Genomic DNA, 27,909 nt, shown 5'->3' with positions numbered 1-27,909 from the left:
ACCCTCCGAGAGGCTTCGATCAGCCATTGCCACCTCTACTGCCGCGGCGACTCTCCATCTGACGCACTGGGAGGCTTCCATCGCTTTTGACTGGTGAGAACGGATGGCGAACGCACGCCCTGCGACCGGCAGACAACCCACGCAAAATTTACTTCGGATGCTAACAAAGTCGACGGCCAGAGAAGCAGCTTTGTTTCGCTCGCACCCTGCCACGCCAAGATGGCCAACTTCAAGCCGCCGACGCCGCATGTGCCGTTTGTCTACCGGTTCAGCGCGACCGCCCTGGGCGCCAGCATGTGGTTCTTTGTAAGCGATCTCGGGCAGAAGGCATAGAGAGGAGTATGTGTGGCCGCCTGCTAACCAAATCCCCGACACGGGGCCGATAGCTGATGTACAGAGCGAAGAAGGATGGTGAGATTATCCTGTTTCCCTGTTTATTGCCCTGTTTTCCCGCCCGACTAACTGTGTCGAACCAGGTCCGGCATTGATGGGCTGGAAGCACCCATGGGACCACTAGACGACATGGCGAGATAGAATGAGAAGGCCGGCATACTTGCAGTTTGGGAATTGGGAGCTCCTTTTGTACATGTGGCGTGTTGTTGTGGACTCGCAAAATCAGACCTTCTATTGCAACGATGCGACCACAGTCATCACGACGACAATGCTGTCAGTGCCTATGTGAAAGGCTTTCATATGCCCGTCGTAGACAGACGCTGTATTCCCATATAATAAACCAAAGCATGATCGCAACGCAACTCCGACACCATAGTCGCTCCAGCCTCCCCAACACCAGATCATATCCCGTGGTCATGCATCTATGCGCCTAGGTCTATCAAGTCCTTCTCTCGGACTATGTCCGCATACGCTCCAGGATCAGCTTGTACTCCTTCCGTTTCTTTGGGTGGCCGGTCAGCGCCAGCTTGGCGCGCCCAACCAGCCGTGCCGCAGCTGGCAGCACCCAGACATCAGCTATCTTGGCAGCGAAGAGATAGGCCAGGCCAAGGCCCAACACGACCAGCTTGAAGCTCCAGCTAATCTTGGTCAGCTGCATCGCCTTTTTGACCCAGTGCACCGGGTTGACCACCATGTAGCCGGTGGCAGCCAGGGTGACAGCAATGGTGGCGACAAACGGCCCTGAGAGACAGTCAGCGACGAAAGAGCAGCAAGCAGGCAAGCAGGCAAGCAGGCAAGCAGGCAAGCAGGCAAGCAGGCAAGCAGGCAAGCAGGCAAGCAGGCAAGCAGGCAAGCAGGCAAGCAGGCAAGCAGGCAAGCAGGCGGGTGGAACCTACAGTTGCGCCACAAGCTCTGGCGGAAGGGTGGGCCGGCGTTGAGCACGACGCCCGAGAAGATGTACTCGAAGCACGAGACCAGGAACAGGGCCGTATTCTCCGAGTTTTTGATGTTGGACTTGTCCGGATCGACGACGGGCGGCACGAACCACGGCTGCTGGCGCACGGTCACAAAGGCGATGGTCTGGATGACGACCGAGATGGCCATGAGGCCGAGCAGTGGTGTCAGGACCTTGCGTGACACCAAGTCGGCCGTCGGGCGTTTCTTGCCCAGCTCAGGGAACGGACCGGCCCAGCTCACTGTATGGGTTAGCGACGGCAGACAGTCAGACAAGACAAGGCAGACACGTACTGAACACGGCAATCGGCAGGATGAGGGCCAGGTCGATGAACAGGAACTGAAAGTCACCCAGGTTGGAGGCCGAGGCGTAGAGAAAGCTGACAGAGGTGAACTGGATGGCCGAGTAGATGCTCATGTATTTAAAGCAGCTGAAGCTGGTAACCAAGGCAGCGCGACCCTCACGGATAACCTCGGGCACGCAGCAGATGTCGAAGACGCGCGACGTAAAGGGCGCAGCGACAGAGGCCTCGGCCTCGGACAACGAGATGCCGACATCAGCCGCCTTGAGGGCGCCGCAGTCGTTGGCGCCGTCGCCGCAGAAGCCGCAGCAGTAGTCGATGCTCTGCAGCTTCTCGACCAGCTCGTGCTTCTCGTCGGGCGACATGCGGGCGTAGATCTTGCCGACAACGAGCATCTGGGAGTGTCAGTGGCGAATTGGAGAGAAAGGAAAAGGGAGGACCAACCCTCTTGAGCACCTCCTCGGGCGCAAAGTCGACAATCCAGCGAAAGACGTCGCCGCTGACGGCAACGGAATAGTTGCGCAGGTCCGAGATGGCATACGGCAGAGAAGCATCACCTGCGGGAGGAGCAGGCAGTGGCTGGAGATGGTCAGCAAACAAGGTCGCCCAAGACTCTCCAACACTTCCAACACAGCACTCACCAACAACGTCCGCGGGTCCAACCGGTAGATGCTGTCATCGATGCTCTCCCACTGCAGCTCCGCGTTGGGGTCCTGTGCATGTCCCTGAACAAAACGCGGCACAAAGCAATGGGCCGTCCGGCTGACCAGCCGACACTCACGCGCCACGCTGATGGCTGTCAGGATGTTGTCACCCGTCACCATGACGGTGCCGATATCGGCCTCCCGCAGCTCGTCTAGCACCGCTGTCGTCGTCGGTTTCAGCTTGTTCTCAAACACGATGAAGCCCACAAAGTCCAGCCCGGCCTCGGCCTCGTGACGCGCCATCTTCTGCGCCCGCACCCAACTGAGCCGTGGCAGATTCTTGGCCGCACAGCCGATCACCCGGTAGCCCTTGTGCGTGTACGACGCCAGCAGCTCGTCGTAGTCTGCCGGCAGGCTCTCGGCCCGGCAGATCTCGCGCATGCACTCCGGTGCCCCCTTGACGTACACGTCGCCGCTCTTCTGCCCAAACGCCCGCACGATCACGCTGGCTCGCCGTAGCTGCGATGCAAACTCAAACGAACGCACCACGCCCAGCTCAAACGGCGTCTTGGTCCGTGAGGCGGAGTTTTGTCTTGCCGGAGGCCGTGTGTCCAGGTCGTACACCCACTCGGCCGGCGGCCGTGCCACTGATGGTGCCAGTCCGCCCTGCTGTTGGTCCTCGTCGTTGTTTCCGCCCTGCTCTCGCAACTCGACCCCTCCTCCCCCGCCTCCGCCGCCAGTACCCTCCTCAAAGGCCCAGCCGGTAAAGGCAAACATCTTGAGGTCCAGCGGATCACCCATTAGCTCGTCGTCCACGCTTCGCAGCGAGTGGCATGTCGCCATCGTGAACAGCGCTGCCCGTCGGCTTTCGTCATCACCGGTACCGCCCACATCGCCTGGTCCTCCCATCGGCTGGTGAGCCGGCACCAGTGCTGCTGCGTCCGTGATCAGGCTGCCGAACCGGTTGGCCTTGCGGTCCACCACTCGCACACCCAGCACGTCCAGACCGTCCTCTGTCAGCGTGCCTGTCTTGTCAAAGCACATCAGGTCTAGCTTGCCGCCTACGTTGACGCGTTGCGGACTGATGCAGAAGATCTGTCGTGCCCGCAGCCGGCTGAGCGCGAAGTTCGTACCGATCGTCAGCGTTGCTGGCAGTGCCGGCGGCACCACAATCGTAATCAGGTCCAGCGCCCGCACCAAAATCAAGTGCCACGCCAATCCCAGTCGCACAAAGTTGGCAAACGACGCCACGAAGCCTAGCAGCGCGATGCCTCCCATCACCGCAATGTAGCGGAACGAGTCGCGGTAGAACTTGAAGCCCGACGGCTTCGGGAACAGCATCGATCGCACCAGCGCTCCCTTGGTCGTATTGAAGCCGGTACGCACCACCAGAGCCAGTGCGACCGCCGCGTCCTCGTCCTCGGTTCCGTTCCCGTTTCCGATACCATTCGTCAGGTCACGTGTTCCATCACGTGCTCCCGCATCCCGCTGTGGACGCCGTGCTCGAATGATCTTGGTTCCGCAGAAAAGAAAGTGCCGGGCCGTCTCAGGCTGGACGGTCGGTGCGGCCAGGTCGAGCGTCTGCAGCACTGTGGCCGTCATGGGCGTCTTGGACACCGGCACCGACTCGCCCGTCAACATGCTCTCGTTGACGATGCAGTCGCCGCTGAGCAGCAGGCTGTCGCTGGGCAGCTGCGAGAGCCCCGGATCACTAAGCTCGTAGACATCGCCCGGAACGAGGTCGCCCGACACGATCGTCCGCCAGAAACCATTGCGCAGCACACGCACGTCGCACTCGAACCGCGACACGTCGCGCAGCCGCCGCATCGTCGCCTTGGTCTCCACCAGTGTCGTCGTGATGCTGCCAAACGACATCAGGAAGATGGCCACCGCATAGTAGTAGTACTCGTCCAGCGACCACAACACCAGGCTCGCAATTTGGAACACATAGAACGGGTGGAACACCTCGTCCACCAGCAGCTGCATCGTCGACTTCTGCGCAATGTCAATCAGATTCGACCCGAACACCACCTCGCGCAGATTCTTCTCGTCGCCGTCAATGCCCGTCTGAATCTTCCGCACGTCCTGCCAGCTGGGGTCTTTCCACCCGCTCGACACCACAAATTTGTCGCGCTGCGGGTGGTAGAAGAACCGCACGTATCGGTAGTCAAGCACACGCAGCTGCTGCAGTAGCGGGTCCGGATCCGGATCTGCTTCGTCGTCATAGTCGTTGCCTGCCCGAAACGACGCCAGCTTTCTCGCCTGGGCTGCGTATGTCGCCGCACCAAACACCGTCGACTGCGGCCGCCCGTACGGCGTGCTGCGCACATTCAGGATCGCCATTTCGTTCCACTGGTTCTCCACCACCACCCATGTGCATTCTCGTAGTTCACACGCCCGCCCAACCATCCAGACATGCCATCTCGGCAGCCATCGGAACAGGAGCCAGGCCAGTCCGAGACTGGCCACACACAGGGCCATGTATGCTGTCTGCCCCCTCCGGCTGGTCTGGAACCCGGCGATCACCAGGTACAGGTCCTCTGTCACGATGTACGTCTTCTGGCTGACCCGTCCGCCGCCATACTCGCTGCCACCCTCCGTCGTCATGCTGTTTCGCCGCCGCAGCAGATTGCTATGCACAGAGGCCCGTGAGTGCGTCGACGATCGCCGGTGAAGCAGCCCAACGTTTTCTGCACTGGCCCGGTCCATTTCCTCTGTCTCATCCTCTTCTCCTTCCGATTCGTCATCTCTGCCGTGTCTCTCGTCGTCCTCGTCCCGATAAGCCTCGTCGTCCTCTCTGTCTTGGTGGTAGCGCACTCCCCGGTGGTCGTACGACACGTACGATCCGACAAGCAGCCCTTCGGCCTCCTCAAACACGGACACGTCATCATCCTCGTTGTCAGCAGCAGCCGGATGGCGGATACGATCACGCTCTTCGTCGTCGTCCGTGTAGTACGCAAAGCTGGTCGTTGAGTCTGCGCGAGACCGCCGGTGCGAGAAGGCCGCAATGCTGCTCGGGAGGCTCTCCGCCATCGGGCCCGAATACAGCTGAAGTCATTAGCCGATGGGGACAGACCCGCTACAACAACTGATCTTAAACGTACCTGGTCATTTGCCATCTCTACATCCTCAAAGACACTGGCGCTGCTCTGGTTCGAGTCAAGTCGATAGAGCCCCGGTGGCCCGTTTCTCTCAGAGCGTGTCTCTAGCTCTCTGAAGTCTCCATCCTCGGCGTGCATGGTTGTGAGTGCACCTAAAGCGGCGCTAGATTTGGCCAGGCGGAGAGGCAATGGCGGCAGATCGTGTCTGGCGCATCAATTTCCAGTATGTGATCGATCAGCTTCAGTCGAAGAAGCAGAAGCGGTCTGCATCTGCTAGCAGTGGGCCATGACGACAAAACTCGTGCAGCAGGAAAGTGTGGTCTTGCGGCGTCGCGCGTCTGGGCTTGGCTGCCACGGTGGGTGCGTCTGTTAAATTTCTCAGACGTGATGTCTGGGAGGACGATATCTTTCAGAGATAACAGCGGCGTTCGAATCACGGGATCTAGACGAAATCGCCGCCGATCCACTGTATTTACGCTTTCGGCCGAGGATTCTTTGGGGGGGAGAGTGGGGAGCCACAGCAGAAGGCTTTGGTGGGGGCTTCTGTCGTAAGCTCGCCAAAGCCCACGCTATAAGTGCACTATAAACGCTTATCCAGCATCAACCACAGCACCCCTACCGAGGAAGCTTACCAATAAACCACATATCACAGAACGTTTAATACATATTATAAAGCGTCTAGGCAAGATGAGCGCTTTTTTGCACAAGTAGAGCCCTGGCGCACCTGCAACAGATTGGGCAGTTGTTACCGATCAGCTGGTGCATGTGCGTTCTCTTTATTACTCTTATATCCAAGACAGACAGCTCTGATTCCGATGTGGTATCCCGGGCTGTCTGCCCTGGCCAGACGATTCCTTCATTGTCGATACTGCAGGCACCGGAGATGTCGATACTGCAGGCACCGGAGAATCAACTCATGTAAACGTACAGACGAGAAGGACTACCGGATCAAGAACTCCCATCTCAATTATCCTACAATAGCAGAAATCGCAAAGCTGATTAAAAATAATGGCCAAGGGACGGGGTGGAAAGTGATGAAAAAGACGAAAAGCGGGCCGCGAACGTGAACTAACCAATAACGGCTGCCCAACACTGCAAATTGGGAGGGGATGAGCCAAAGTGGCGGCGACCGTCAAGGGAAAAAAAAAGCATATAGCCAAGTCAACCAAACACTGCCGTGTCCACCCTCTCCCACCGCCCAGCAAAAATTTACCTGTCCGTAAGAAATCTCGACCCCGCCGCCACATCCCAATACTTATTGTTCTCCCAACCTATTTCTCCCTGTTCTCACCTGCACTCTCCCCCCTTCAACCTGTCACATCTACCCCGTTCTTTCCTCCCTACTCGATCGTTTACGGCCGACCGCGTCTCTCCTCATCGACGCCTGTGACCTCGTCGTCTCTTTATTACCCCGTCCCCTCTTTGTCACCGCCTACTCCAGTTCTTCGCCAACCATGGCCGAGCCTATCCGCAACAAGCGGCCTGACCCAACCGCCCCGTACGTCGCTGTCATCGTTTGATATTTCTTGTTTCTACTCTTGCGTGCATATTTTATCCCATGCACATCTTATCTGACCAGCCCGTTCCAGGACACCGCAGAACACCCCCGCCAACAATGCCCCCATCTCGTCTCACGCCCAGCAGCCTGGTGTTGCCAGCATCTCCGAGGGTCAGTCCCCCGCGCACTCGCATTTTTCATTCTCCATATTCCATTCTCCATGGTGCCTGGTACACGGCGCGGACACAGCGTGTGCACCATGTCCGCGCCGTTGTCATGGTCCCCGGACTTGAGGATCGCGACCCGGTGCTCGCCCAGCTGAAACTAACCCCTACTTACAGAGACGGTTGATATCGCCGCTGCCGCTTCTCTCTTCGCGCAGAACCCTCGGCTCGTTCACATGATCCAGGGCAAGCTCGGCAGCCTTGTCGGTCGGTCGTCCGGCTACATCGAGTCACTTCCCCCCCAAGTAAAGCGTCGTGTCGCCGGCCTGAAGGGCATCCAGAAGCAGCACTCGAAGCTGGAGGCCGAGTTCCAGGAAGAGGTCCTGCAGCTAGAGAAGAAATACTTTGCAAAGTTTACCCCGCTGTACGAGAAGCGCGCCACCATTATCAACGGTGGCAACGAGCCGACCGAGGATGAGGTGGCCGCTGGTGAAGAGGATGAGGACGAGGATGAGGAGGAGACTGAAAAGGCCGATAAGGCTACCGAGGCCGCAGCCGAGTCCTCAGAAACTATCTCTGGCATTCCTGAGTTCTGGCTGTCCGCCATGAAGAACCAGGTGTCGCTGGCCGAGATGATCACCGACCGCGATGAGGGTGCACTCAAGCATCTTACCGACATTCGGATGGAGTACCTCGACAAGCCGGGCTTCCGCCTGATCTTTGAGTTTTCCGAGAACGACTACTTTACCAACAAGACCATCTCCAAGACATATTTCTATCAAAACGAGTCGGGCTACGGCGGTGACTTCATCTACGACCACGCTGAGGGCGATAAGATCAACTGGAAGGCGGATAAGGACCTGACCGTCCGCATCGAGCAGAAGAAGCAGCGCAACAAGAGTGAGTGTTGCGGTCGCCGTTACGGGAGAGAGCCCGTTGCATGCTGACCAGATACACAGACACAAAACAAACCCGCATCGTTAAGAAGACCGTCCCCACCGAGTCATTCTTCAACTTCTTCTCGCCGCCCAAGCCGCCCGCAGACGAGGAGGATGATGCCGCTTCGGATATCGAGGACCGTCTGGAGCTTGACTACCAGCTTGGTGAGGACATCAAGGAGAAGCTGATCCCGCGTGCCATCGACTGGTTTACGGGCGAGGCACTCGCCTTTGAGGAGATGGACGAGGACGACATTGAGGATGAGTTTGACGAGGAGGAGGATGAGGACGATGATCTGAGCGAGGACCATGACGACGAGGACGAGTCCGATGACGACGATGTAGGTGCTCAGCTCACATGAGTCCCAGGCTGCCGAGACATGCTGACATACGTTTCTCCTACAGGACGACGCATCGAAGCCGAAGCAGGAGGCTGCTGAGTGCAAGCAGAGCTAGACGGCAGGGCAATGCTCTTTCCCCTTTATAACCGTCTCCCTTGGCCCTTTGGCTTTCTCGGTTCCGGTTTTCTCAATGGGGGGGTAGAGAGGGGTCAGAGGGACGGAATGCTGTGCGACACTGAGACACAGACATCTCTTTCGCGGCTGGCGCAGTCCCTCCGAATACACTCCTCCGTTCTCTCCTCCTGTTCTTTTGTTTGCACTTTGCCACACTCGGGCATGCCATCTGCGGAGCTGCCAGTTCGAGCCGCAATGTGATGCGAGGTTATAATCTGCGAGATAAAAAACTGGTCGAGGCCACTGTGTGACAAGAAGAAAGGGGGATCGTGGGTTTGACTATGGGGCATATTTATCTCAACTTGACTCGATTTCCACGCAACGTACAACCTGCTTCAATCTCTGCCATTGTTGTAATCAGGATATTGTCTATTTCGTCTATTTTCTACTTTGTCATCCCATCTCCTCTCATTTGCCAATTCGCTTGCCGTTTGTCGTCCGTCCCGGCATTCTCCGCATGCTGTTGAGGATGGTTGCATTGGTTGCAAGCTCGTGAGGCTGAAGATCTGCGCACCAACGTTTCTCTGAGTTGGCACTTGAAATGGTCCGACCTCCCAGGAGCACGGGCGGCAGCACCAGGGTTAGAAGTGACAGGTCGACTCTTTTGATCACGGGCCCGGTGCGCCGACCTGGCAAAATTGCAACACATGCAGCTACTACTGGTAAAGCTATGAGGTGGTCGGAAGCATCTTAGTCAGAGAAACGGGTGTCAGTTTTGGCGCTTCTTTGCTCCGTTACTAGTCGAAAGATATTACAGGTGCTGTATAGCTGGTGCCACCATTGCTCGAAACGGTTTTGGCGGGCAAAAGAGCGAAAATTTTTCATTGGCGTTCTAGGCTGGACAGCAGGAGCGTTCCGAACGTCGGGGCACTGAAACTGGTACTCATACAGTAAGATTCTCTAGCGACAGCGGACTGTGTATTAGGTGTGAGTCAAAGGACAGGCATGAGGCCCCGCCGTAGCATTTTCATGATTCGCTTTAAAAACCCGTGTCATTGACATCACAACTGTCTTCGCTCTCCCTTTCTACTGGGGCCAACGCTTTGCAAACATAAAATCAACTGTCCGATTGAGCTTCTATACCTATCTCACCCGTAGGCTCTGTTCTGACACCTGAAAGTTGCCCATTGGCCCATCATCTACACCCACACGCAAACGCACAATGAGTTCAGCCCAAGACATTGCCAGGCGGCCGGGTGCCGTGACCACCTCTGTGGACAACAACCGGATCGTGTCGACCTCGCCCACGGCCACGTTCCACTCCCCTCCCTCCAGCTTCGGCGGCTATGTGCCGGGCAGCTTCGGTGCGGGCGCAGGGTCACCAGCGACCACCGGCGGCGTGGTGAAGCCTCTCAAGCCGTTTAACACGACGGACATCAAGATTTTGCTGCTCGAGAACGTCAACGAGAGCGGACGTGACATCCTGGTGCAGCAGGGATACCAGGTGGAGCACCTCAAGACGTCTCTGTCCGAGGATGAGCTGATTGCCAAGATCCGCGATGTGCATGTCATCGGCATCCGCTCCAAGACGCGGCTTACGGAGAAGGTGTTGCGGGAGGCCAAGCATCTGCTCGTTGTCGGCTGCTTCTGCATCGGCACCAACCAAGTCGACCTCGACTATGCCGCCCGCAACGGCATCGCCGTCTTTAACTCGCCCTTTGCCAACTCGCGCTCCGTGGCCGAGCTGATGATCGGCTGGATCATCATCCTGGCGCGCCAGCTGAGCGACCGCTCTTCCGAAATGCACCGCGGCACCTGGAACAAGGTGAGCAGTCGCTGCTGGGAGATCCGCGGCAAGACCCTGGGCATTGTCGGCTACGGCCACATCGGCTCGCAGCTGTCCGTCTTGGCCGAGTCTATGGGCATGTCCGTCATCTACTACGACATCGTCACCCTGATGGCCCTTGGCAAGGCCCGCCAGGTGCCCACTCTCGCCGACCTGCTTGGCGAGGCCGACTTTGTCACCCTGCACGTGCCTGCGACCGCGGATACCCGCAACATGATCGGGCCCGCCCAGCTGGCCCAGATGAAGAAGGGCGCCTACCTGCTCAACGCCAGCCGCGGCACCGTTGTCGACATTCCCGCCCTCGTCGAGGCCCTGCGCTCTGGCAAGCTAGCCGGCGCCGGCTTAGACGTCTACCCCCAGGAGCCCGCCGCCAACGGCGACTACTTTAACGGCAAGCTGAACCCCGACTTTGGTGACCAGCTGCGCGGACTCAAGAACGTCATCTTGACGCCGCACATTGGCGGCAGCACGGAGGAGGCCCAGCGGGCGATCGGTGTCGAAGGTGAGAGACATTCAGAGACTGTGTGGTTTGGTGCCTGTGTCGAGAACTACGCTAACTTTCCTTGCAGTCGGCGATGCTCTTGTGCGGTACATCAACCAGGGCGTCACCCTCGGCAGCGTCAACCTGCCGGAGGTGAACATGCGCTCGCTGACGCTCGACGAGCCAAACCACGCCCGGGTATGTCTGACGACTGACGTCCTATATCGACAGGTTTGCCTGTGCTAACTACCCCCTTCTCCTTAGGTTATCTACGTCCATCGCAACGTGCCGGGTGTTTTGCGCCGTGTCAACGAAATTCTAGGCAACCACAACGTCGACAAGCAGATCACCGACAGCAAGGGCGATGTAAGTCTTTTCAGCTCAACTACGTTACCTCGGCCCTTGTATTAGTGGTGCTAACCATACTCTCATCAGACCGCATACCTGATGGCCGACATCAGTGACGTCAAGCCCAGCGACCTAAAGGAGATCACCGACAATCTGGAAGCTCTCAGCTGTAAGTCGACCCCCAAAACGCGCTATGAGGTTGGGCAGAGTACTAACGCAACGAAGCCCGCATCTTGACGCGGGTGCTTTATTAGGGATTTGTGCCGGCTCATGCATTGCGGCACTCATCTCCCAGCATGGCGGGGCAAACAACACAGGGAACTCTTTAACCATATCGGGATAAAGAAAAGGATATAAATAATATGAAAGGCGTCTTGTTTTTGCATTTGGACTGGTCTTCAATCTTTCAACATGGATGGACAAACAAAAACTAGCTACATGTACTCCGTACAGGGCCTACGGTGAATGCGGTGTTTTCCTTTTTTTTAGTAGGTACAGATATTCAACAATGGACAGCGTAGTGGATAGGCGGTGAAGAAAATGGAGCAATGCTTTTTCACTTATGGCGGTGTCGGCGACGAGTTGTGACTGAACCATCCGCGGCTGTTTCTTCACCGTTTAACCTTACTGTTGGCACTGGTATTTTCCGACGCCCCTGTCTTGAAACGACCATTGCCTTGCCTAGTCACTCTTCCTGGTACGAGTAGATTGCACAATGGAGACAAGGGGAGATCCGAAGCGATACTCCACCATAAGCTGGCCCGAAATTGCGAAAGACGAAAAAGAACGTAAATTGACTAAAAAGGCAGCAAGCTTGCCCGGACCGGAGCTGAAGGCAAGTTGAAGGAGTTTTGGGAACTTGTACTCCGAACAGGATTTCCGTCCGACTATACCCCTGTTTCACCGCTTGTCAACCCAAGCTTGGGGCGGTTTAAGCAGTAGTTTGCATGTTTCGATTCTGAGAACCACTTAAAGTAAGGTGGCCTAAATAGGGGGCTGGCCAAACGTGTACTCCGTACGAAGTACAGAGTACGGAACCTGGAAAAAAAGCCATATTTCACGCCACTTGTCTTATACGAAGCGCAAGATACGGCGTATTCGATAAATGCATTTAAGAGGACCGGATATGCTTATAGATGTGTTGCACTGATGCCTTTGACCATCTGCAGCATTGGGTATTCCTGCATTCTATACCGGCAGTGGAACCCGGTACGAAGCCGCAGCGTATCAAATGGTCTGCGTACCTGCAGTCAGGCAGCGTGAAGGCAACACGTATGCGCAAGTCCCGACACGCGTGGTCGTGTGGCTGAACTGCCATACGGCGATGGCGGGAGCATGTGGAATCCTTACATCCCTGTTAGTCTAATATCCGGTATAGTACATACCCCGTAGACATTAAGAGCGATTTTTACCGTGTACATGCATTTGGCGGCAGGATCGCCCCTCTTTCTGGTAGGGAATACTCCGTAGAGCTACCCCCCCTCCCCTAGAAAAAAATCCGCTACAGGCAGGGAAGGGACGACACGCCGGTGTTCGCGTCTTGTCAATGAATTAGCCCTCGTTCTCTACCAGCCATTCATCAACAACAAAACAGAGGCCAACCCAGCAGAGCGTTTTGCTCTCCCCGTTTACTGCTTTTGTTTCTTCTCCAATTCTCAGCTTCCATACAATCCCCGCCTGTTCCCGTCTTATCTGCCCAACGGTTTCGATCCTTTCGCTTGTCTTCCTACCTTTCGACCCTTCACTTTGATGTCTTCTCATATAGGGTCCCCCTATCGCCGATAGCGCCTCCCCTTTCCGCACCTATAGTAGGCTTGCCCCTACATAGTAATTCCTTACTTTTCCTACTTCCTACGTCCCTCCCGTCTTCCAGCTCCCTTCCACAAGAGCATATTTGCTTGTTTCTCGTCATCTCTGGCGGCCTTCTGGAAGAAACCCTCTCTTGACCGTATTCTCGGCCCAGAAAACGCTCTCCCAGAAACTGCCGTTCACCGCTTGGCAGTTTGCGGCAACTTCCAGTTGAGCCCCTTTTTGAACTAACTGGCCCGTTGGGCTCGTCTCATCGCGTCGGACTCGGTGTCCTTGCTTCGACCTTTACAAACGACGCCATACCGATTACTGCCCGCCGGCTGCCGGCCGCTTCTACCTGCCACCCATCATGGCGGAGACTTACGATGTTGGAACACGGGCATGGCAACCTGATGTCACAGAGGGCTGGGTGCCCTCCGAGGTCATCAAGAAGGATGTGCAGGGCAACAAGGTCGTCCTGGAGTTCAGGCTCGACAATGGCGAGGTAAGCTTGGGAACAGTTTCCCGGTGGAATAACATGGGGAGACTTGTACTGACAGACGTGGTCTCAGACGAAAAGGATTGAGGTCACTGCAGAGGCTCTCCATAAAGGCAGTGACCCCTCTCTTCCGCCGCTGATGAACCCGGCTATGCTCGAGGCCAGCGACGACTTGACAAACCTATCACATTTGAACGAGCCTGCTGGTATGTTGTGATGCATAGGAATGCTCTTGGCCTCTTTCCTTGTCACATCCCGCTAACTGATCACCCTGTGCTCTCCAGTCCTGCAAGCCATCAGACTCCGATATGCCCAAAAGGAGATCTACACATACTCTGGAATCGTCTTAATAGCAACGAACCCTTTCGCACGTGTCGACTCCCTCTATGTACCGGGCATGGTACAGGTCTATGCCGGCAAGCAGCGCGCAACCCAGGCACCACATTTGTTTGCCATTGCCGAGGAGGCCTTTATGGACATGATCCGGGATAACAAGAACCAGACCGTCGTCGTCTCCGGTGAGTCTGGTGCCGGAAAGACCGTGAGCGCCAAATATATCATGCGCTACTTTGCAACTCGCGAATCGCCCAAAAACCCGGGCTCTCGCTCGAAGAAGTCGGAGGCCATGAGCGAGACCGAAGAACAGATCCTGGCAACCAATCCGATTATGGAAGCTTTTGGTAACGCCAAGACCACCCGAAACGACAACTCGTCCCGTTTCGGTAAATACATTGAAATCTTGTTTGACGACAATACCAACATCATCGGTGCCAAGATCCGCACATACCTGCTAGAACGGTCGCGTCTCGTCTTCCAGCCCCTCAAGGAGCGCAACTACCATATCTTCTACCAGATGGTGGCTGGTATTTCAGAGCAGGAGCGGAAGGAGCTAGACATTCTCCCAGTCGAGCAGTTTGAATACCTCAACCAAGGCAACACCCCAATTATTGACGGTGTCGACGATAAGGCCGAGTTCTTTGCTACCAAGGCCTCTCTCAAGACCATCGGTATAAATGAGGAACAGCAAGACGGCATTTTCAAGCTTCTGGCCGGTCTGTTGCATCTCGGCAACGTCAAGATCGGTCAGACCAGAACTGAGGCCGTCCTGGCAGCCGACGAACCGTCGCTGGAGCGTGCTTGTTCGATCCTCGGTATTGATGCGCCTGAGTTTGCTCGCTGGATTGTCAAGAAGCAGCTTGTTACGCGTGGTGACAAGATCATCTCCAACTTGTCCACAGCCCAGGCTTTTGTTGTGCGAGACTCGGTTGCCAAGTTTATCTACTCAAGCATGTTTGACTGGCTTGTTGAGGTAATCAACAACAGTCTGGCCACCGAAGAGGTGCTAAACCGCGTGCATTCCTTCATTGGTGTGCTCGATATCTACGGCTTTGAGCATTTTGCAAAAAACTCCTTCGAGCAGTTTTGTATCAACTACGCAAACGAGAAGCTGCAGCAGGAGTTCAACCAGCATGTCTTCAAGCTCGAGCAGGAAGAATATCTGCGGGAAAAGATTGACTGGACTTTCATTGACTTCTCGGACAACCAGCCCTGTATTGATTTGATTGAGGGTCGCATGGGTATTTTGTCTCTGCTGGACGAAGAGTCTCGACTGCCCATGGGTTCCGATGAGCAACTTGTTCTGAAGCTGCACCAGAACTTCGCACCTGACAAGAACAAGTTCTACAAGAAGCCTCGGTTTGGGAAGTCATCCTTCACCGTCTGTCATTACGCCATTGACGTTACATACGAGTCCGATGGATTCATCGACAAGAACCGCGATACTGTTCCCGACGAGCATCTTGCCGTCCTGCGGGCCTCCACTAACGACTTCCTCCGCTTTGTGCTAGATGCTGCCTCTGCAGTGCGCGAGAAGGATCTTGCTTCGGCTACGACGGCGGTCAAGCCGACTGCCGGCCGTCGCATAGGTGTCGCTGTTAACCGCAAGCCGACTCTTGGCGGTATATTCCGAACCTCGCTGATTGAGCTCATGAGCACCATCAACAACACTGACGTGCACTATATCCGCTGTATTAAGCCCAACGAGGCCAAGGAGGCTTGGATGTTCGAGGGACCCATGGTGCTGAGCCAGCTGCGGGCTTGTGGTGTGCTCGAGACCGTCCGTATCAGCACTGCCGGTTACCCGACTCGATGGACGTACGAAGAGTTTGCTTTGCGGTACTACATGCTCGTGCACTCGTCCCAGTGGACGTCAGAGATCCGCCAGATGGCCGACGCCATCCTCACAAAGGCTCTCGGTGCAAAAACTGGAAAGGGTGTTGACAAGTACCAGCTGGGTCTAACCAAGATCTTCTTCCGCGCCGGTATGCTGGCGTTCCTCGAGAACCTGCGGACTACGCGGCTCAACGCTTGTGCCGTGATGATCCAGAAGAACCTACGCGCCAAATACTATCGCCACCGTTACCTGGCCGCTCGGGAGGCTATCATCCGACTCCAGGCAGTTGCTCGTGCGTACTCTTCAAGGCAGCATGCCCAGGAACTGCGCACCGTTAATGCTGCTACTACGATTCAGCGTGTGTGGCGCGGTCAGAAGCAGCGCCGGGAGTTCTTGCGCATTCGTGCCGACGTTGTCCTTGCCCAGGCGGCCTTCAAGGGCTACCTACGGCGCAAGGAGATCATGGAGACACGACTAGGCAACGCAGCCCTGCTTCTCCAACGCCTGTGGCGCTCGCGCGCGGCAAAGCGCACCTGGAACTCGTATCGCAAAAAGGTTGTTCTTATTCAGAGTGTGTGGCGCGGTCTGACCGCACGCCGTGGCTACAAGACGATGCGCGAGGAGGCACGCGATCTGAAGCAGATTTCGTACAAGCTGGAGAACAAGGTCGTCGAGCTAACACAGTCATTGGGCACAATCAAGGCACAGAACAAGGAGCTCAAGACCCAGGTGGAGAGCTACCAGGGTCAAATCAAGTCGTGGCAGACACGCCACAAGGACCTCGAGCAGAAGACAAAGGAGCTGCAGACAGAGGCCAACCAGGCCGGTATTACGGCGGCACGCCTGGCACAGATGGAGGACGAGATGAAGAAGCTACAGCACAGCTTCGAGGAGTCAACGGCGAATGTCAAGCGGATGCAGAAGGAGGAGCAGGATCTGAAAGATTCCCTGCGGGCAACGAGTGCCCAGCTGGAGACTGCCCGACAAGATGTGACACGGTCCGAGGCAGAGAAGAACAACCTGCGCCAGCAGCTCGTCGACATGCAGGATGCTCTCGACGAGGCGCGCCGTTCTGCTCCTTTGATCGGCGGTGCGGGCGACCTGGCCAACGGAGCCAACGGCGTCAACGGCATTGCCAACGGACTAATCAACCTGGTGGCCTCCAAGAAGCCGTCCAAGCGTCGCAGCGCCGGCGCAGAGCCACTTGACCGGTACAGCATGGCCTACAACCCACGGCCGGTGTCGATGGCGGTGGCGGGTCGGCAGGTTCTTCCTGGCGTGGACAACGTGGAGCTGGAGCTCGAGAGCCTGCTGGCGGACGAGGACTCTCTCAACGACGAGGTGACGCTGGGCCTGATCCGCAACCTGAAGATCCCGTCGCCGAACTCGACGCCGCCGCCGTCGGACAAGGAGGTGCTCTTCCCGTCGTACCTGATCAACCTGGTAACGTCGGAGATGTGGAACAACGGGTTCGTCAAGGAGTCGGAGCGGTTCCTGGCCAACGTGATGCAGTCGGTCCAGCAGGAGGTGATGCAGCACGAGGGCGAGGATGCGATCAACCCTGGGGCGTTCTGGCTGTCCAACGTGCACGAGATGCTCTCGTTTGTGTTCCTGGCGGAAGACTGGTATGAACAGCAAAAGACGGACAACTACGAGTATGACCGTCTCCTGGAGATTGTCAAGCACGATCTTGAAAGCCTCGAGTTCAACATCTACCACACGTGGATGAAGGTGCTGAAGAAGAAGCTGCAGAAGATGATCATCCCGGCGATCATCGAGTCGCAGTCGCTTCCTGGCTTCGTTACGAACGAGAACAACCGGTTCCTGGGCAAGCTGCTGCAGTCCAACAGCACGCCGGCCTACAGCATGGACAACCTGCTTAGCCTGCTGAACAGCGTGTACCGTGCGATGAAGGCCTACTATCTGGAGGACTCGATCATCACCCAGACGGTGACGGAGCTGCTGCGCCTGGTCGGCGTGACTGCCTTCAACGACCTGTTGATGCGCCGCAACTTCCTGTCATGGAAGCGTGGCCTGCAAATCAACTACAACATCACCCGTATCGAGGAGTGGTGCAAGAGCCACGATATGCCGGAGGGCACGCTCCAGCTGGAGCACCTGATGGTAAGCTTCGACGTTCTCGTCTGGAGATGCCGAGTATGTGCTAACTTAACTATCTCACAGCAAGCGACCAAGCTGCTGCAGCTGAAGAAGGCGACGCTGAACGATATCGAGATTATCCAGGATATCTGTTGGATGTGAGTTGTCCCGTGACCAATTGCAGACGTGCAACAACAGTGAACTGACGGGCAACAACTAGGCTCTCGCCCAACCAGATCCAGAAGCTGCTAAACCAGTATCTAGTGGCAGACTACGAGCAGCCCATCAACGGCGAGATCATGAAGGCGGTTGCCTCCAAGGTCAACGAGAAGGGCGACGTGTTGCTGCTACAAGCTGTCGATATGGATGACAGCGGGCCATACGAGATTGCCGAACCGCGTGTGATCACAGCCCTGGAGACGTACACACCGTCTTGTAAGTGGTCATGCTCGCCGTCGGATCCCGTTTGTGCAGACAGGCTAACAGATGTTTCGCAGGGCTCCAAACGCCGAGACTCAAGCGGTTGGCAGAAATCGTTTCGGCGCAAGCAATTGCGCAGCAAGAAAAGCAGGAGCTAGACTACGAGCAGGCGGAGCTGACAGAGATGGACGAAGAGGTCAAGGCCATTGAGGCCAGCGCCTAGTGGGCAGCCGAAGGGCCACGGTCACGGTTGAGTCTCGGGCGACTGCCAGAATCGCCAGGGACGGGTTTGCTTGGCTCAATTGACGAGAACGTGCGGGAGAATCGGAGGCGACCTGGCTAGGACGTTCGTTTCGCCCGCTTTCTCGCTCGTGCGACAGCTTCCAAGGGCGGCGATAAAGGGCAGTCGAGAGGCGGCCGTGTACGATGATGAGACAGACGAGAACGCGATATGGTTGTATGGCAGCCCTAATGTTCTTTCCCCCCTCTCTTTACCCCTTTCCCCTTTCTCTATTCTCTGCTCGATATTACTGTTTGCATGTGCACATTTTGAAGGAAGGGGACCAGCTGTAATTTTGCTTACGAGTACGGGTTCGACTTCGCCCATATCATATCCGGCTCCCCGTTCGCGCTGTCTTTCTGTTCAGGCTACCACTTTTGTGTTGTTGTTTTTGGAACGCATCATGAAAGGGGAGCGAATCTGTTTGGCAGTGACTAGAACGAAGAGAAAGCGTCCCGAGAGAGAGCAGCAGAGAGATGCGCAGTCGAAGCTGGCATGGAAATGGCAGCAAGGCAGCGAAATACACGACAACGCATAGCAGAAGGGACTTTTTGGAATGGCGTTGGAACGACGGATGTTCTCTTGTCAGACGAGCGAGGGGTATGAAAATGTGAACCTTTGACGACGAAGCGTTGAAATGGGTGGTTTTGATGATTGGTGATGCACGTGATTGCACAGGCTTTAAAGCTATTGCCCAAGGAGCAAAAAATTCTGCGGAGCAGCAGCGAGCTCTCTCTGTAAAAAGCAGCCACAACAGCGCACCTGGAGAGCACCTTTTGACGACTGATCTAGCGACTGACGAAGCGACGTGTGTGTGTCCATTTCCTTTTCGACCTTGGCGATGGCGGCTCCCCAGTCCAAGCGGACGCGGCCGAACATTGTGGTGACGGGGACGCCTGGAACGGGCAAGACGACGCACTGCGAAGCAGTGGTAGCTTCTGTGGGCGGCCAGGCGGCGGGGCTGCGTCACGTGTCGATCAACGAGCTGGTGCGAGACCGCGACTGCCACGACGGCTGGGATGCCGAGTACCAGAGCTGGCTAGTGGACGAGGACCGGCTGCTAGACGCGCTGGAGGCTGACGACGTGCCGCATGGCCGTGGTGCCGGCGTGCTGCTGGACTGGCATGCCTGCGACCTCTTTCCGACTGGTTGGATCGACCTGGTGGTTGTGCTGACGGCCGACACGACGTCGCTCTACGACCGGCTGGCCGAGAGGTAGGTGGCTTTGTGGCGATGCCGATGGTCAATCGCTGACACGCGCAGAAAATACCCCGAAAAGAAGATGCAGGAGAACATTGACGCGGAGATCATGCAAGTCCTCCTACAGGAGGCCCACGAGGCTTTCCCGCCCGAGATGGTGGTCACGCTGCAGTCCAACACGGTCGAGGACATGGAGTCCAACGTCGACCGCATCGTCGCCTGGGCCCAGCAGTGGTACAAGGACAACGACCTGCCGCTGCCGAGCAGCAAATCGGAGCAAAAGGCATGATGGCCGGGGGACAAGGGGTGGCATATCGACACGGCATTGTTGCGCGCGACGGAGTCCTGGGCAGGATCTTATATTTATTAGACGATTTGGGGGAGGGGTTATTGTTCAGTCTTGTTGTTTTCAAAAGTGTTTACGCGGCAGTCTTGCAGGTTGATTATCACAAAGGAAAAGGATAGCATGTGTCTAAGGGAATACGGAGTACAGGGCACCTGATTTGTGAAAATCATGCCGCTCGATAGCGGAGAAAGAGCCCCGCCAAGGCTAGAGCCAAACTCAACTCTATGGCAGAGCTGGCTTGCTGAATCTGCCGACAACGACCACGCCCAACGCACGATGGCTTCTCCCACCACCGTCCTTCATTTCGTCACTGGCAATGCCAACAAGCTGGCCGAGGTCCGCGCCATTCTAGAGCAGCCCGCGTCGTCGTCATCGTCGTCGTCTGTGCCGCTTCCCATCACGGTGACCTCGCGCAGCATCGACCTGCTCGAGATTCAGGCAGCCTCCAAGGAGGAGGTCACGCTGGACAAGTGTCGCCGTGCCGTCGAGATAGTATGTCTTTGGCATGCTTTCTGTTTTTCTTTTCTTCTGTTCTGTCTGTTCATTTTGCTCTTTTTATTCGCCTCCTTTTGGCTATACACCTCTTCATGCTTCTTGTTTTCCTTCTTCCGTCTCCCTCACACTAACACTCCCAGATTCAAGGCCCCGTCCTCGTCGAAGACACCTGCCTGTGCTTCAATGCCCTCAACGGACTGCCGGGACCGTATATGTAGGTCCTCCCATCCAGCCGTCTCGCCAGCACGTCCGCTCACTCGCCCCCCCAGAAAATGGTTCATGACAAGTCTCGGCCACGACGGGCTTAACAAGCTGCTGGCCGGCCACGAAGACAAGTCTGCCCAGGCCGTGTGCACTTTTGCGCTGAGCAAGGGCCCTGGCCACGAACCCATGCTCTTCCAGGGCGTCACCGATGTCTGTTCTCACCCCCCCTCTACTTTCCACATTAGTCATCTCTGCTGATGTCAGACAGGGCAAGATTGTCCCGGCTCGCGGCCCAGCCAACTTCGGTGCGTCCATAAGCCGACCCTCCTCTTCTTCTCCGACGTCTTGGTCTAGCTAACTGACACCCTCAGGTTGGGATCCAATCTTTGAGTACGAGGGAAAGACGTGAGACCCTCCTGTCCTCTGATTCTTGTCGAGTTGTTTTCTCTCTTGCTGACCCCCATCAACAGCTACGCCGAGATGGACAAGGAACAAAAGAATACCATCTCCCATCGTTACAAGGCTCTGCAGAAGCTGCGCGAGTATCTCGCTGCTGAGATGGCCTAGACTGCCGACGGCTTGAGAGAACAGACGCAGAAAAGGCTAGATTCAGATCGCTAGAATGCTCAACTAGAGAGACACGAACGACACCTAATAACCAACATAAATGCCATGTTCGAGCTCTCTTCGCTCTGTGTGGAACCAGACGCTTCTGCAAATCTCCCTTTCAGACAGGACTTCCCGGCACTTCTTCGTCCTCGTCCTCTTCTTATTGGCTGCTGGGACCAGGAGTTTCGTCACCGTCGAGCTGCACGACGTCTTCTGCTCTCGGATCAAGCCTGCAGCAGCACTCGCGGTTAGTAAGCAGCAAGGCAGGACAGCCCGTAGAAGCAAAGTAAACCTACTTCAGCAGCTCAAACGCCTTGAAACGGCCGAGATATCGTGGCCCTCGTCGGTACAGCTGCAGCAGCTTGTCGGGATAGCGCGCTTCGAATCGCTGGCGGCCAATCAGCCGCACAATAGGCGAGCCGTCCTTGAAGATGGGATCAAAAACTAGGAGATTCGTCTGTCCCGCCGTAGTCTTCTCGATGCCGACAATCGTGAGCGAGTGGCCCGGGTGCTGCCAGTAGATCGGCGGCAGCGAGGTCGCTCGCACTTTGCGGCCCATTCGGTATTTTCCCGTCTCAAAGTATCGTTCCACTTCGCGCAGCATCAGTTCCGCTGCTCGCCCCGTCTTGCGGTGGTTGAACGCCTGCACGTTGCACGGAATGTTGAGGCTCCGGAACATAGCCATCGCCTCCGGCGTTCCAATGTACTTGCGCGTCCAGCGGATACCACCGGTTTCCACGCGTCCGCTCGCATTGATACCCATGTCCCATGCATTCTCGATGATGTTCTGGATATCGAAGATGTTCGGAAGGTCGTCCCCAAACAGGTTGTAGCCAGGAAACTTGGCTCCCACAACGTAGGACACCATCGTCTGGATGTTGCGATATCCACAGAATCCACCTGGTGCGACACCGTAAGCAGCCGGCCAAAGCCAGATATCACCCCCGCAAAGAGTCTATCTCACCTTCTTTCTGCAACCGGGACACATGTGTCACACACGGGTCGCAGAGGTATGCGTACTCCGTCGTCGGACTCTGCTCAAGCAGCTGCTTCAACACCGGTATGACTCCTTGAAGACTGTCAGCACCCGCTTGCGGCAGGAGACACGGCCGGGTTGCAACTCACCGTTGTGGCACACTCCCCACTCCTTCTTAAGGTAGACGGCAAGCCAGTCTGGCATGCGTTCTTCGTGGGCGTAACGGCCAAGCTCGGCCTTACCGAGACGCTGCTTTGGTTTTGCCGGCACTGCTGCAGTCGAGACTGCGGTCCCGCCGCTGCTGTCTTTGACTTTCGACGAAACCGAAACCGGCCGTCGGCTCTTTCCTATCGACATGTCCCGCCTGTGCTCCAAAACAGATCGGAACGGCCACCAAGACGGGCGCGATGACCGGGAAAACCTGCGAGCCATCGGTCCTGGCGAGCCTGTTCCCGTCATGGTCTCCAGCTCGTGCTCGCGATCGTGTTCGTGGCTGTGTATGCGCCGGTGATCTCGGCTGTGAACGTGGGTTCTCTCCCTGTCGCGACGCTCTCGATGGCGGTCGCGCGGATGCTCGTCGTTGTCCACATGACTTGCAATGCCATCTACCGTGTGCGCTCGTGGACGAGATTTGTGTCCATGTTTCGCATGCTGGCTGTGCCGTCGCCGCCGCTCGTCGGCATTTCCATCGGCCGTCACGTCGACAGAACGATTCGCGTTGGCCTCGTGAGAAGACCCCCCGGTGTTTCTCCGTCGGGAGGAGACTCGGACCGATGCGCGGTTTTCGGCGTGGGAGCTCTTGGGGCTCTTGAAGCTCTTGTAGCTAGACGAAGAATGCGGTGGCTTTTGACTGTTACCCCTGACCTTCCTCTCGGCTCTGCCTTCCGCCTCAGACTCGGCCTCTGGCTCGCTGGCATCGCCGTCGGCCTCGGCCGGCTCGTCCACATGCCCATCTTCATGTCCGTCTTCTTGACAGTCGAGGGCAGCGTGCAGATCGAGATGATACATCATTCCTGCTAGATCAATGACCTCATGACAGCCGTCCACCTTGCATTCGACCAAGTTTGCTTCACCGCCATGGTCGCTGGCGCCGTCGTCGCTACTGACGTCGTCACTACCAGAGGGAGCCGAAGTATGCTCGCCTGTCATGCTCCCATGCGGCCTCTCTGGCTTTGCTTCGGCCTTTGCGCCAGCCCCGGCCTCTTCCGTTTCATGTGTTTGCTCCATGCTTTGCGTTGTGCTAGGTGTCCGGGTTAGCCTGTTGTTCCGCACAGTGGGCGTTCTTGCGTCACGGTTTGTCATTGTCACTCACAGCTAGATGCCCAGCTTTGACAGATGCGACTCCTCTCAACAGAACCGTGTCAGCGTGGCTGTACTTAGTTGGCTAGGCCCCTTTAGCCCCGTTTGTTTGCCTGGAAAGCAGCTGTCATTGGCCTGGGAGCAGCTAACTGGGCCAGGAAACCAACGAGGCTGCGGCAGTGCTGGGATGCAGAAGTACCGTCACTGTCCAATAGTATCCACACGGATTCGAGGTGGTCGCCAACACGAGCACTCCAATGGCTCCACGAAAGCAAAAAGAGATGGGGAGAAGAGCTCTAGGACGACTAGGAAGACAGGGACGAAGGCAGCGAACATATATGTGGCTGACGTGGCCTCGTTCGTATTCAGCTCATCGGGTACCCGTGAAGCTGCACCGAAAAGAGACATAGGAGGGCGGAACAAAATAAGGTATGATACAAGAGCGGTAGTATAGGTAAATGATAATCATTAATCGATAAACAGTAGGATTATACACGTCTAGGAAGTAAACGACAATGGTGTGGATGCACCCTTGGAGATGGTTGCGCAATTAAAATAGGGCAGGTGGAAAAGGTTTGGAGCCCTGAATTCAGGGCGGAGGCCTACGGTCGATTATTACAAGCTTTAGTGGGCTACCAGCCGGGGGTCGGGGAAAGGAGACAACAAGCAGCCCAGCTCCTGCCCCGTTTGCGCCCCGTTATAAGCAGTGACAGCCGCCTTGCTGGGTTCTGCTCCCCCTGTCATTTTACTATAGCGGAAGGTGCGTGGAAGGCTGTGCATCCGTCACAGAAAAGCCCCTCTTTCTTGTCTTGTTTTTCCATTTTGTCTTGGTCATGAGGGGATACGGATGCACTCTAAAGCGGTAAACAAACGCCGTTCCATCGACCCGTTCTCCAATTCGCGCTTCTCTGGGGAACGATAACTTCTCGTATCGCGTGTGACCCAGGGTTGCCTTTACGGTGCTCCTTGTCCCCTTCCCGTGTCTCACTCGTGGACTGGGCTCGTTTACACCGTGACATCCTTCAGCTTGTCGGCCGCCTTGTTGACGGCGTCGCTAGCAGCGCCAGCTGCAGCCGCAACCTTCTGCTTAGCCCCGCCTTTGTCGCTCTTGGCCTTGGCCTTCTGCGAAGTGGAGTCCTTTGGCAACTCCTTCGTGAAGGGCAGGAAATCGGGAGCTCTGTTGTGGCATCAGTATCGTGTATTCCTAGGGGAGAGCTTCTCTGCTCTGTACTGCCAGCAATCACTTACCCTGGGAGGTATTTCCGAAGCGGCTCGGGAATGCGCACACCTTCTGGGGTCTGGAAGTTCTCGAGGATAGCGCCTGGAAGTTGTTAGCCCTGATGCTTGCAATCTCGCCCGTCTCACCGGACTGCACACTTACACATTGTCCGGCTAGTGGCAGTCAGGGTCGAGTTGAGACTAGATCGCGTTAGTGGCGGTGGGCCTCGTGGTGCGTAGGAGGCGTTCAGTAATTCCTACCAGTGGACGTATTTCTTCTTGGCTGTAAGTGTGTCAGCAAGATGTCTCGGAAGCAGTGTGGACGGGGAGTGAGTAAAGCATACCATCGGTCTGGGTCTTTGCGCCGTACCGGATATCCAAAGCCCGAGACTGGACTGCATGTTGTGTAAGTCTATTTTCCGGTGTCACTTGAGATCAATGAAGTCACTCACAATCGGTGCAGTTGGAGCAGGAAACAAGCTCTTTGTACTCTGCCTGGTATGGAAACCAAGCCCTATACAGCATGTCAGTATCAGGCCGGTCTACCGCCAGATGACGATAGAACTTACTCAAGATCGAACTTCTTGCTGGCTGCCTGGTTGAAGGCACCGCTGACAATGGCAATAACACGGTACGGTAGGCCGAGAGCTTGGCAAAACTCCTCGGAGTTGGCAATCATTGCGTCGAACATCTCCCAACTCTTCTCAGGATCTGTATGGCTAGTCAGTAAATGTTGTCCTCCAAAAGCAATATGCGAAACAATGGGTACACAAGACATACCACACAGGACGAACTGCTCGACCTTCTCAAACTGATGCACACGGAAGGTACCCCAGGCATCCTTGCCGTGGGAGCCAGCCTCACGACGGCTGCAACCCGTCTGTCAGTAACATGGCCAATATAGAAGCGGGACAGGTGTGAGCCCCGACTTACAAGCATGTGCTGAAGCCAGCGTATTTGATGGGCCTGTATGAATGTCAGCAAGTAATGCCAATACGCCAAAGCAGTGCGACGTGAACTCACATCTCGGCGGGCTGAAGCCACTGTCCGGCGTGGTACGCCGAGATTGGCTGCTCGGAAGCTGCGTTGGACGTCAGCCTGTTGTTGGGCTACATGAATCCGCGCAGTGGCTAAACACGAGCTCGCTACTTACTTGCTAGAAATAGGGTTAGCTGACAGTCTGAGTCCAAAGGGGTAAGAACGAGAACGTACCAATGAGGTACTTTTCCGAATCGCCATCAACAACCTGCAGACCATATGGTTAGAGAACATTCCACGATAATCTTCCCCCCACCAAAAGTCGACATGCCTTATATAGTTGCTCGCTACACTCGTGTTAGCATCAGGACTAGACTCTACAAACCACACTGTGGAGTGAAAGCTTACTCGAAATCGTCGAGCTGAGCTGTTTGCGCCATGACTTCCTTTGACCTGAAGGAAATATGTTAGCGATATATCTCCGAATTGCCGGTCGATCTAATGGATTTTAGAGTCACATACATCATGAAAGGCGACTGCAGGGCCGTGTAGCCGTGCTGTTGCGTGAGGAACTCAAGTCCGACTGTTACTCGGTCAGTGATCACCTCCGAACACAGAGTATGGAGGCAGACTCACAATTTATAATAGCTTGGTTCCTGCCAAAAGTAAGCTGGCAGTTCTCACAACAAAGCAGCATCAAACGCGGTTCTTACAGGAAAACCTAAATCAATTATGTCAGCACGAAAAGCTCAGGCGATAGAAGCACCTGGAGAAATGGTACTTACACCCCAGTTCTTGAGGAAGTAGCCTCGGTGTCCAACCACCTTACTGCGTCTGAATTAGCCTGGATAGTCGACCATACAAAGGGAACACAGGTGGTCGCCACGCACACGCCCGCTTCCGGGTTGTAGCCATCGATGCGCAGCAGCAGCTCGTGGTGCGATAGCAAGGTGCTGCGGTCCTCCTGGCCGATGGGGACTTCGCGGTCGGCAGGCACCCAGGTGCGCAGGGTCGGGTTATCGTCTTCTGTTGCCGAGACGGGGACGGAGTCGTGGATGATGTTGCCAATGGTGGCGAGGGCTTTGTTCATGATCTTTTCCTTGGCGGCAGCCGAGTCGAGGATCTCCTTCTTCTCCTTTTCGATAGCAATCTTCTGCTGGAGCAGCTCGTCGGCATTCTCCTTGGCCTTCTTCTTGGCACCGATTTGCTTTTCTGAAAGAGGAGAGGTTGGCATAAATCTTGGAAGGAGCTTACGAGCTCAGGAGGAGGATCACATACGGATTTCGTTGATCTTTGCATTCAGCCTGGGACACGGTCAGCACGCAGGACTCTCTCTCCTGTTGGAGCATAGAACGTACTGGGTGGCCGCATAGAGAGTGCGACGGTGGTCCTGCCACAAGTCAATGACCTGGTCGACAACCTCAACGGGCGCAAAGCGTCTCTGACACAGCGTGTCAGCAAGGTCGGAGGCTCTTATGCAAACGAGCAGAAGCGGAAGTCACTCACGCGCTGGCTTTCCCGGACAGCCTCAGGGTTGCCGCCGCGCTCGACGATCAGATCGAGGACGTCAAGCATGTTTGCGGTATTGGCAGTGAGAGCGTGAGGGGTGGCGGCAACGAAGGCTGAAGCTTTAGCGGTCAGCGAAAGTAGAATCACAGGAAGACAGAGACACAGAAAGACAACCACGCGAGTAGAGTAAATTTACCACGTCTCGATTCGGTCTTACAGTATGAATTGTGAAAAAAAAGGAGGGGCGGCCGGCCAGCCCAACTGAACAGGCATGGTGGGGTATTAGCCCCCCTCCCCAGGGCGATCAGAGGTAGCCCTCGCCTAGAACACTAATCCGTCCTAGCCGATAACGCCTGGGGAGCTCAGTTGACGGTCTGTTATCGCAATAATGTCTGGCTACATATGCATCGTGTGTGTGACGAGCGCCGATCAGGACGCAGGTCTTGAAATCGAGCCAGCCGAGTGGTCTCACCGACCAGTCATGTTAGTGGACGGGACGTTTCCAGCGTACGACATAGACAGCCAAGGTAGCAGGTAGGCGGACAGCATACTCCGTACTCCATTTTTTCATTGCGATTATAGCAAAGCGCACAATCCTAGAATCTACATGCTGTCCATGTAGACTAACATTCAGGAAACTCGTGACATCCCTGCTCTAGCCCAAGCGTGGTAGCGTTCATATAAATGCATG

At 56.0% G+C, this 27,909-nt stretch overlaps 8 protein-coding genes across 8 annotated transcripts; 5 read left to right on the top strand and 3 right to left on the bottom strand.

The window, feature by feature from the left end:
- Positions 1-850: 850 nt before the first annotated feature.
- On the bottom strand, positions 851-5,532 carry CMQ_6025 (p-type ATPase; the record flags this gene model as incomplete). The annotated part of the gene is made up of 6 exons (XM_014315090.1): positions 851-1,134; positions 1,290-1,589; positions 1,642-2,044; positions 2,094-2,228; positions 2,291-5,341; positions 5,398-5,532. 6 exons carry the CDS (start codon positions 5,530-5,532, stop codon positions 851-853), a joined length of 4,308 nt encoding a protein of 1,435 aa, XP_014170565.1.
- Positions 5,533-6,848: 1,316 nt separating this feature from the next.
- On the top strand, positions 6,849-8,356 carry CMQ_6358 (nucleosome assembly protein; the record flags this gene model as incomplete). The annotated part of the gene is made up of 4 exons (XM_014315423.1): positions 6,849-6,892; positions 6,984-7,063; positions 7,234-7,956; positions 8,016-8,356. 4 exons carry the CDS (start codon positions 6,849-6,851, stop codon positions 8,354-8,356), a joined length of 1,188 nt encoding a protein of 395 aa, XP_014170898.1.
- A 1,315-nt stretch (positions 8,357-9,671) lies between these two features.
- CMQ_6349 (d-3-phosphoglycerate dehydrogenase) lies at positions 9,672-11,378 on the top strand (the record flags this gene model as incomplete). The annotated part of the gene is made up of 5 exons (XM_014315414.1): positions 9,672-10,797; positions 10,865-10,974; positions 11,041-11,142; positions 11,212-11,293; positions 11,350-11,378. 5 exons carry the CDS (start codon positions 9,672-9,674, stop codon positions 11,376-11,378), a joined length of 1,449 nt encoding a protein of 482 aa, XP_014170889.1.
- A 1,904-nt stretch (positions 11,379-13,282) lies between these two features.
- CMQ_6256 (class 5 myosin) lies at positions 13,283-18,327 on the top strand (the record flags this gene model as incomplete). The annotated part of the gene is made up of 6 exons (XM_014315321.1): positions 13,283-13,417; positions 13,485-13,617; positions 13,696-17,708; positions 17,769-17,842; positions 17,905-18,119; positions 18,182-18,327. The coding sequence occupies 6 exons, from the start codon at positions 13,283-13,285 to the stop codon at positions 18,325-18,327; spliced, it is 4,716 nt and encodes a 1,571-aa protein (XP_014170796.1).
- An 898-nt stretch (positions 18,328-19,225) lies between these two features.
- Positions 19,226-19,873, top strand: CMQ_6056 (hemoglobin and proliferation regulated protein; the record flags this gene model as incomplete). The annotated part of the gene is made up of 2 exons (XM_014315121.1): positions 19,226-19,599; positions 19,648-19,873. 2 exons carry the CDS (start codon positions 19,226-19,228, stop codon positions 19,871-19,873), a joined length of 600 nt encoding a protein of 199 aa, XP_014170596.1.
- Positions 19,874-20,098: 225 nt separating this feature from the next.
- CMQ_6114 (non-canonical purine NTP pyrophosphatase) lies at positions 20,099-21,196 on the top strand (the record flags this gene model as incomplete). The annotated part of the gene is made up of 6 exons (XM_014315179.1): positions 20,099-20,422; positions 20,566-20,639; positions 20,695-20,839; positions 20,898-20,934; positions 21,001-21,034; positions 21,100-21,196. 6 exons carry the CDS (start codon positions 20,099-20,101, stop codon positions 21,194-21,196), a joined length of 711 nt encoding a protein of 236 aa, XP_014170654.1.
- A 202-nt stretch (positions 21,197-21,398) lies between these two features.
- CMQ_6142 (duf1671 domain containing protein) lies at positions 21,399-23,441 on the bottom strand (the record flags this gene model as incomplete). Its single annotated transcript, XM_014315207.1, has 4 exons — positions 21,399-21,468; positions 21,535-22,138; positions 22,203-22,307; positions 22,364-23,441. The coding sequence occupies 4 exons, from the start codon at positions 23,439-23,441 to the stop codon at positions 21,399-21,401; spliced, it is 1,857 nt and encodes a 618-aa protein (XP_014170682.1).
- Positions 23,442-24,518: 1,077 nt separating this feature from the next.
- On the bottom strand, positions 24,519-27,284 carry CMQ_6231 (seryl-tRNA synthetase; the record flags this gene model as incomplete). Its single annotated transcript, XM_014315296.1, has 21 exons — positions 24,519-24,690; positions 24,762-24,834; positions 24,895-24,932; positions 24,993-25,014; positions 25,076-25,126; positions 25,184-25,245; positions 25,301-25,442; positions 25,512-25,600; positions 25,665-25,697; positions 25,755-25,812; positions 25,944-25,977; positions 26,026-26,056; positions 26,118-26,162; positions 26,232-26,292; positions 26,346-26,365; positions 26,423-26,430; positions 26,495-26,537; positions 26,600-26,921; positions 26,988-27,013; positions 27,068-27,150; positions 27,216-27,284. 21 exons carry the CDS (start codon positions 27,282-27,284, stop codon positions 24,519-24,521), a joined length of 1,482 nt encoding a protein of 493 aa, XP_014170771.1.
- Positions 27,285-27,909: the final 625 nt, after the last annotated feature.

The sequence above is a fragment of the Grosmannia clavigera genome, assembly GCF_000143105.1.
Source record: "Grosmannia clavigera kw1407 unplaced genomic scaffold GCSC_167, whole genome shotgun sequence".
Lineage (NCBI taxonomy): Eukaryota > Fungi > Ascomycota > Sordariomycetes > Ophiostomatales > Ophiostomataceae > Leptographium > Leptographium clavigerum.
Note: the sequence above shows the minus strand (reverse complement) of the source record. Positions and strands in the feature narration are given on the sequence as shown.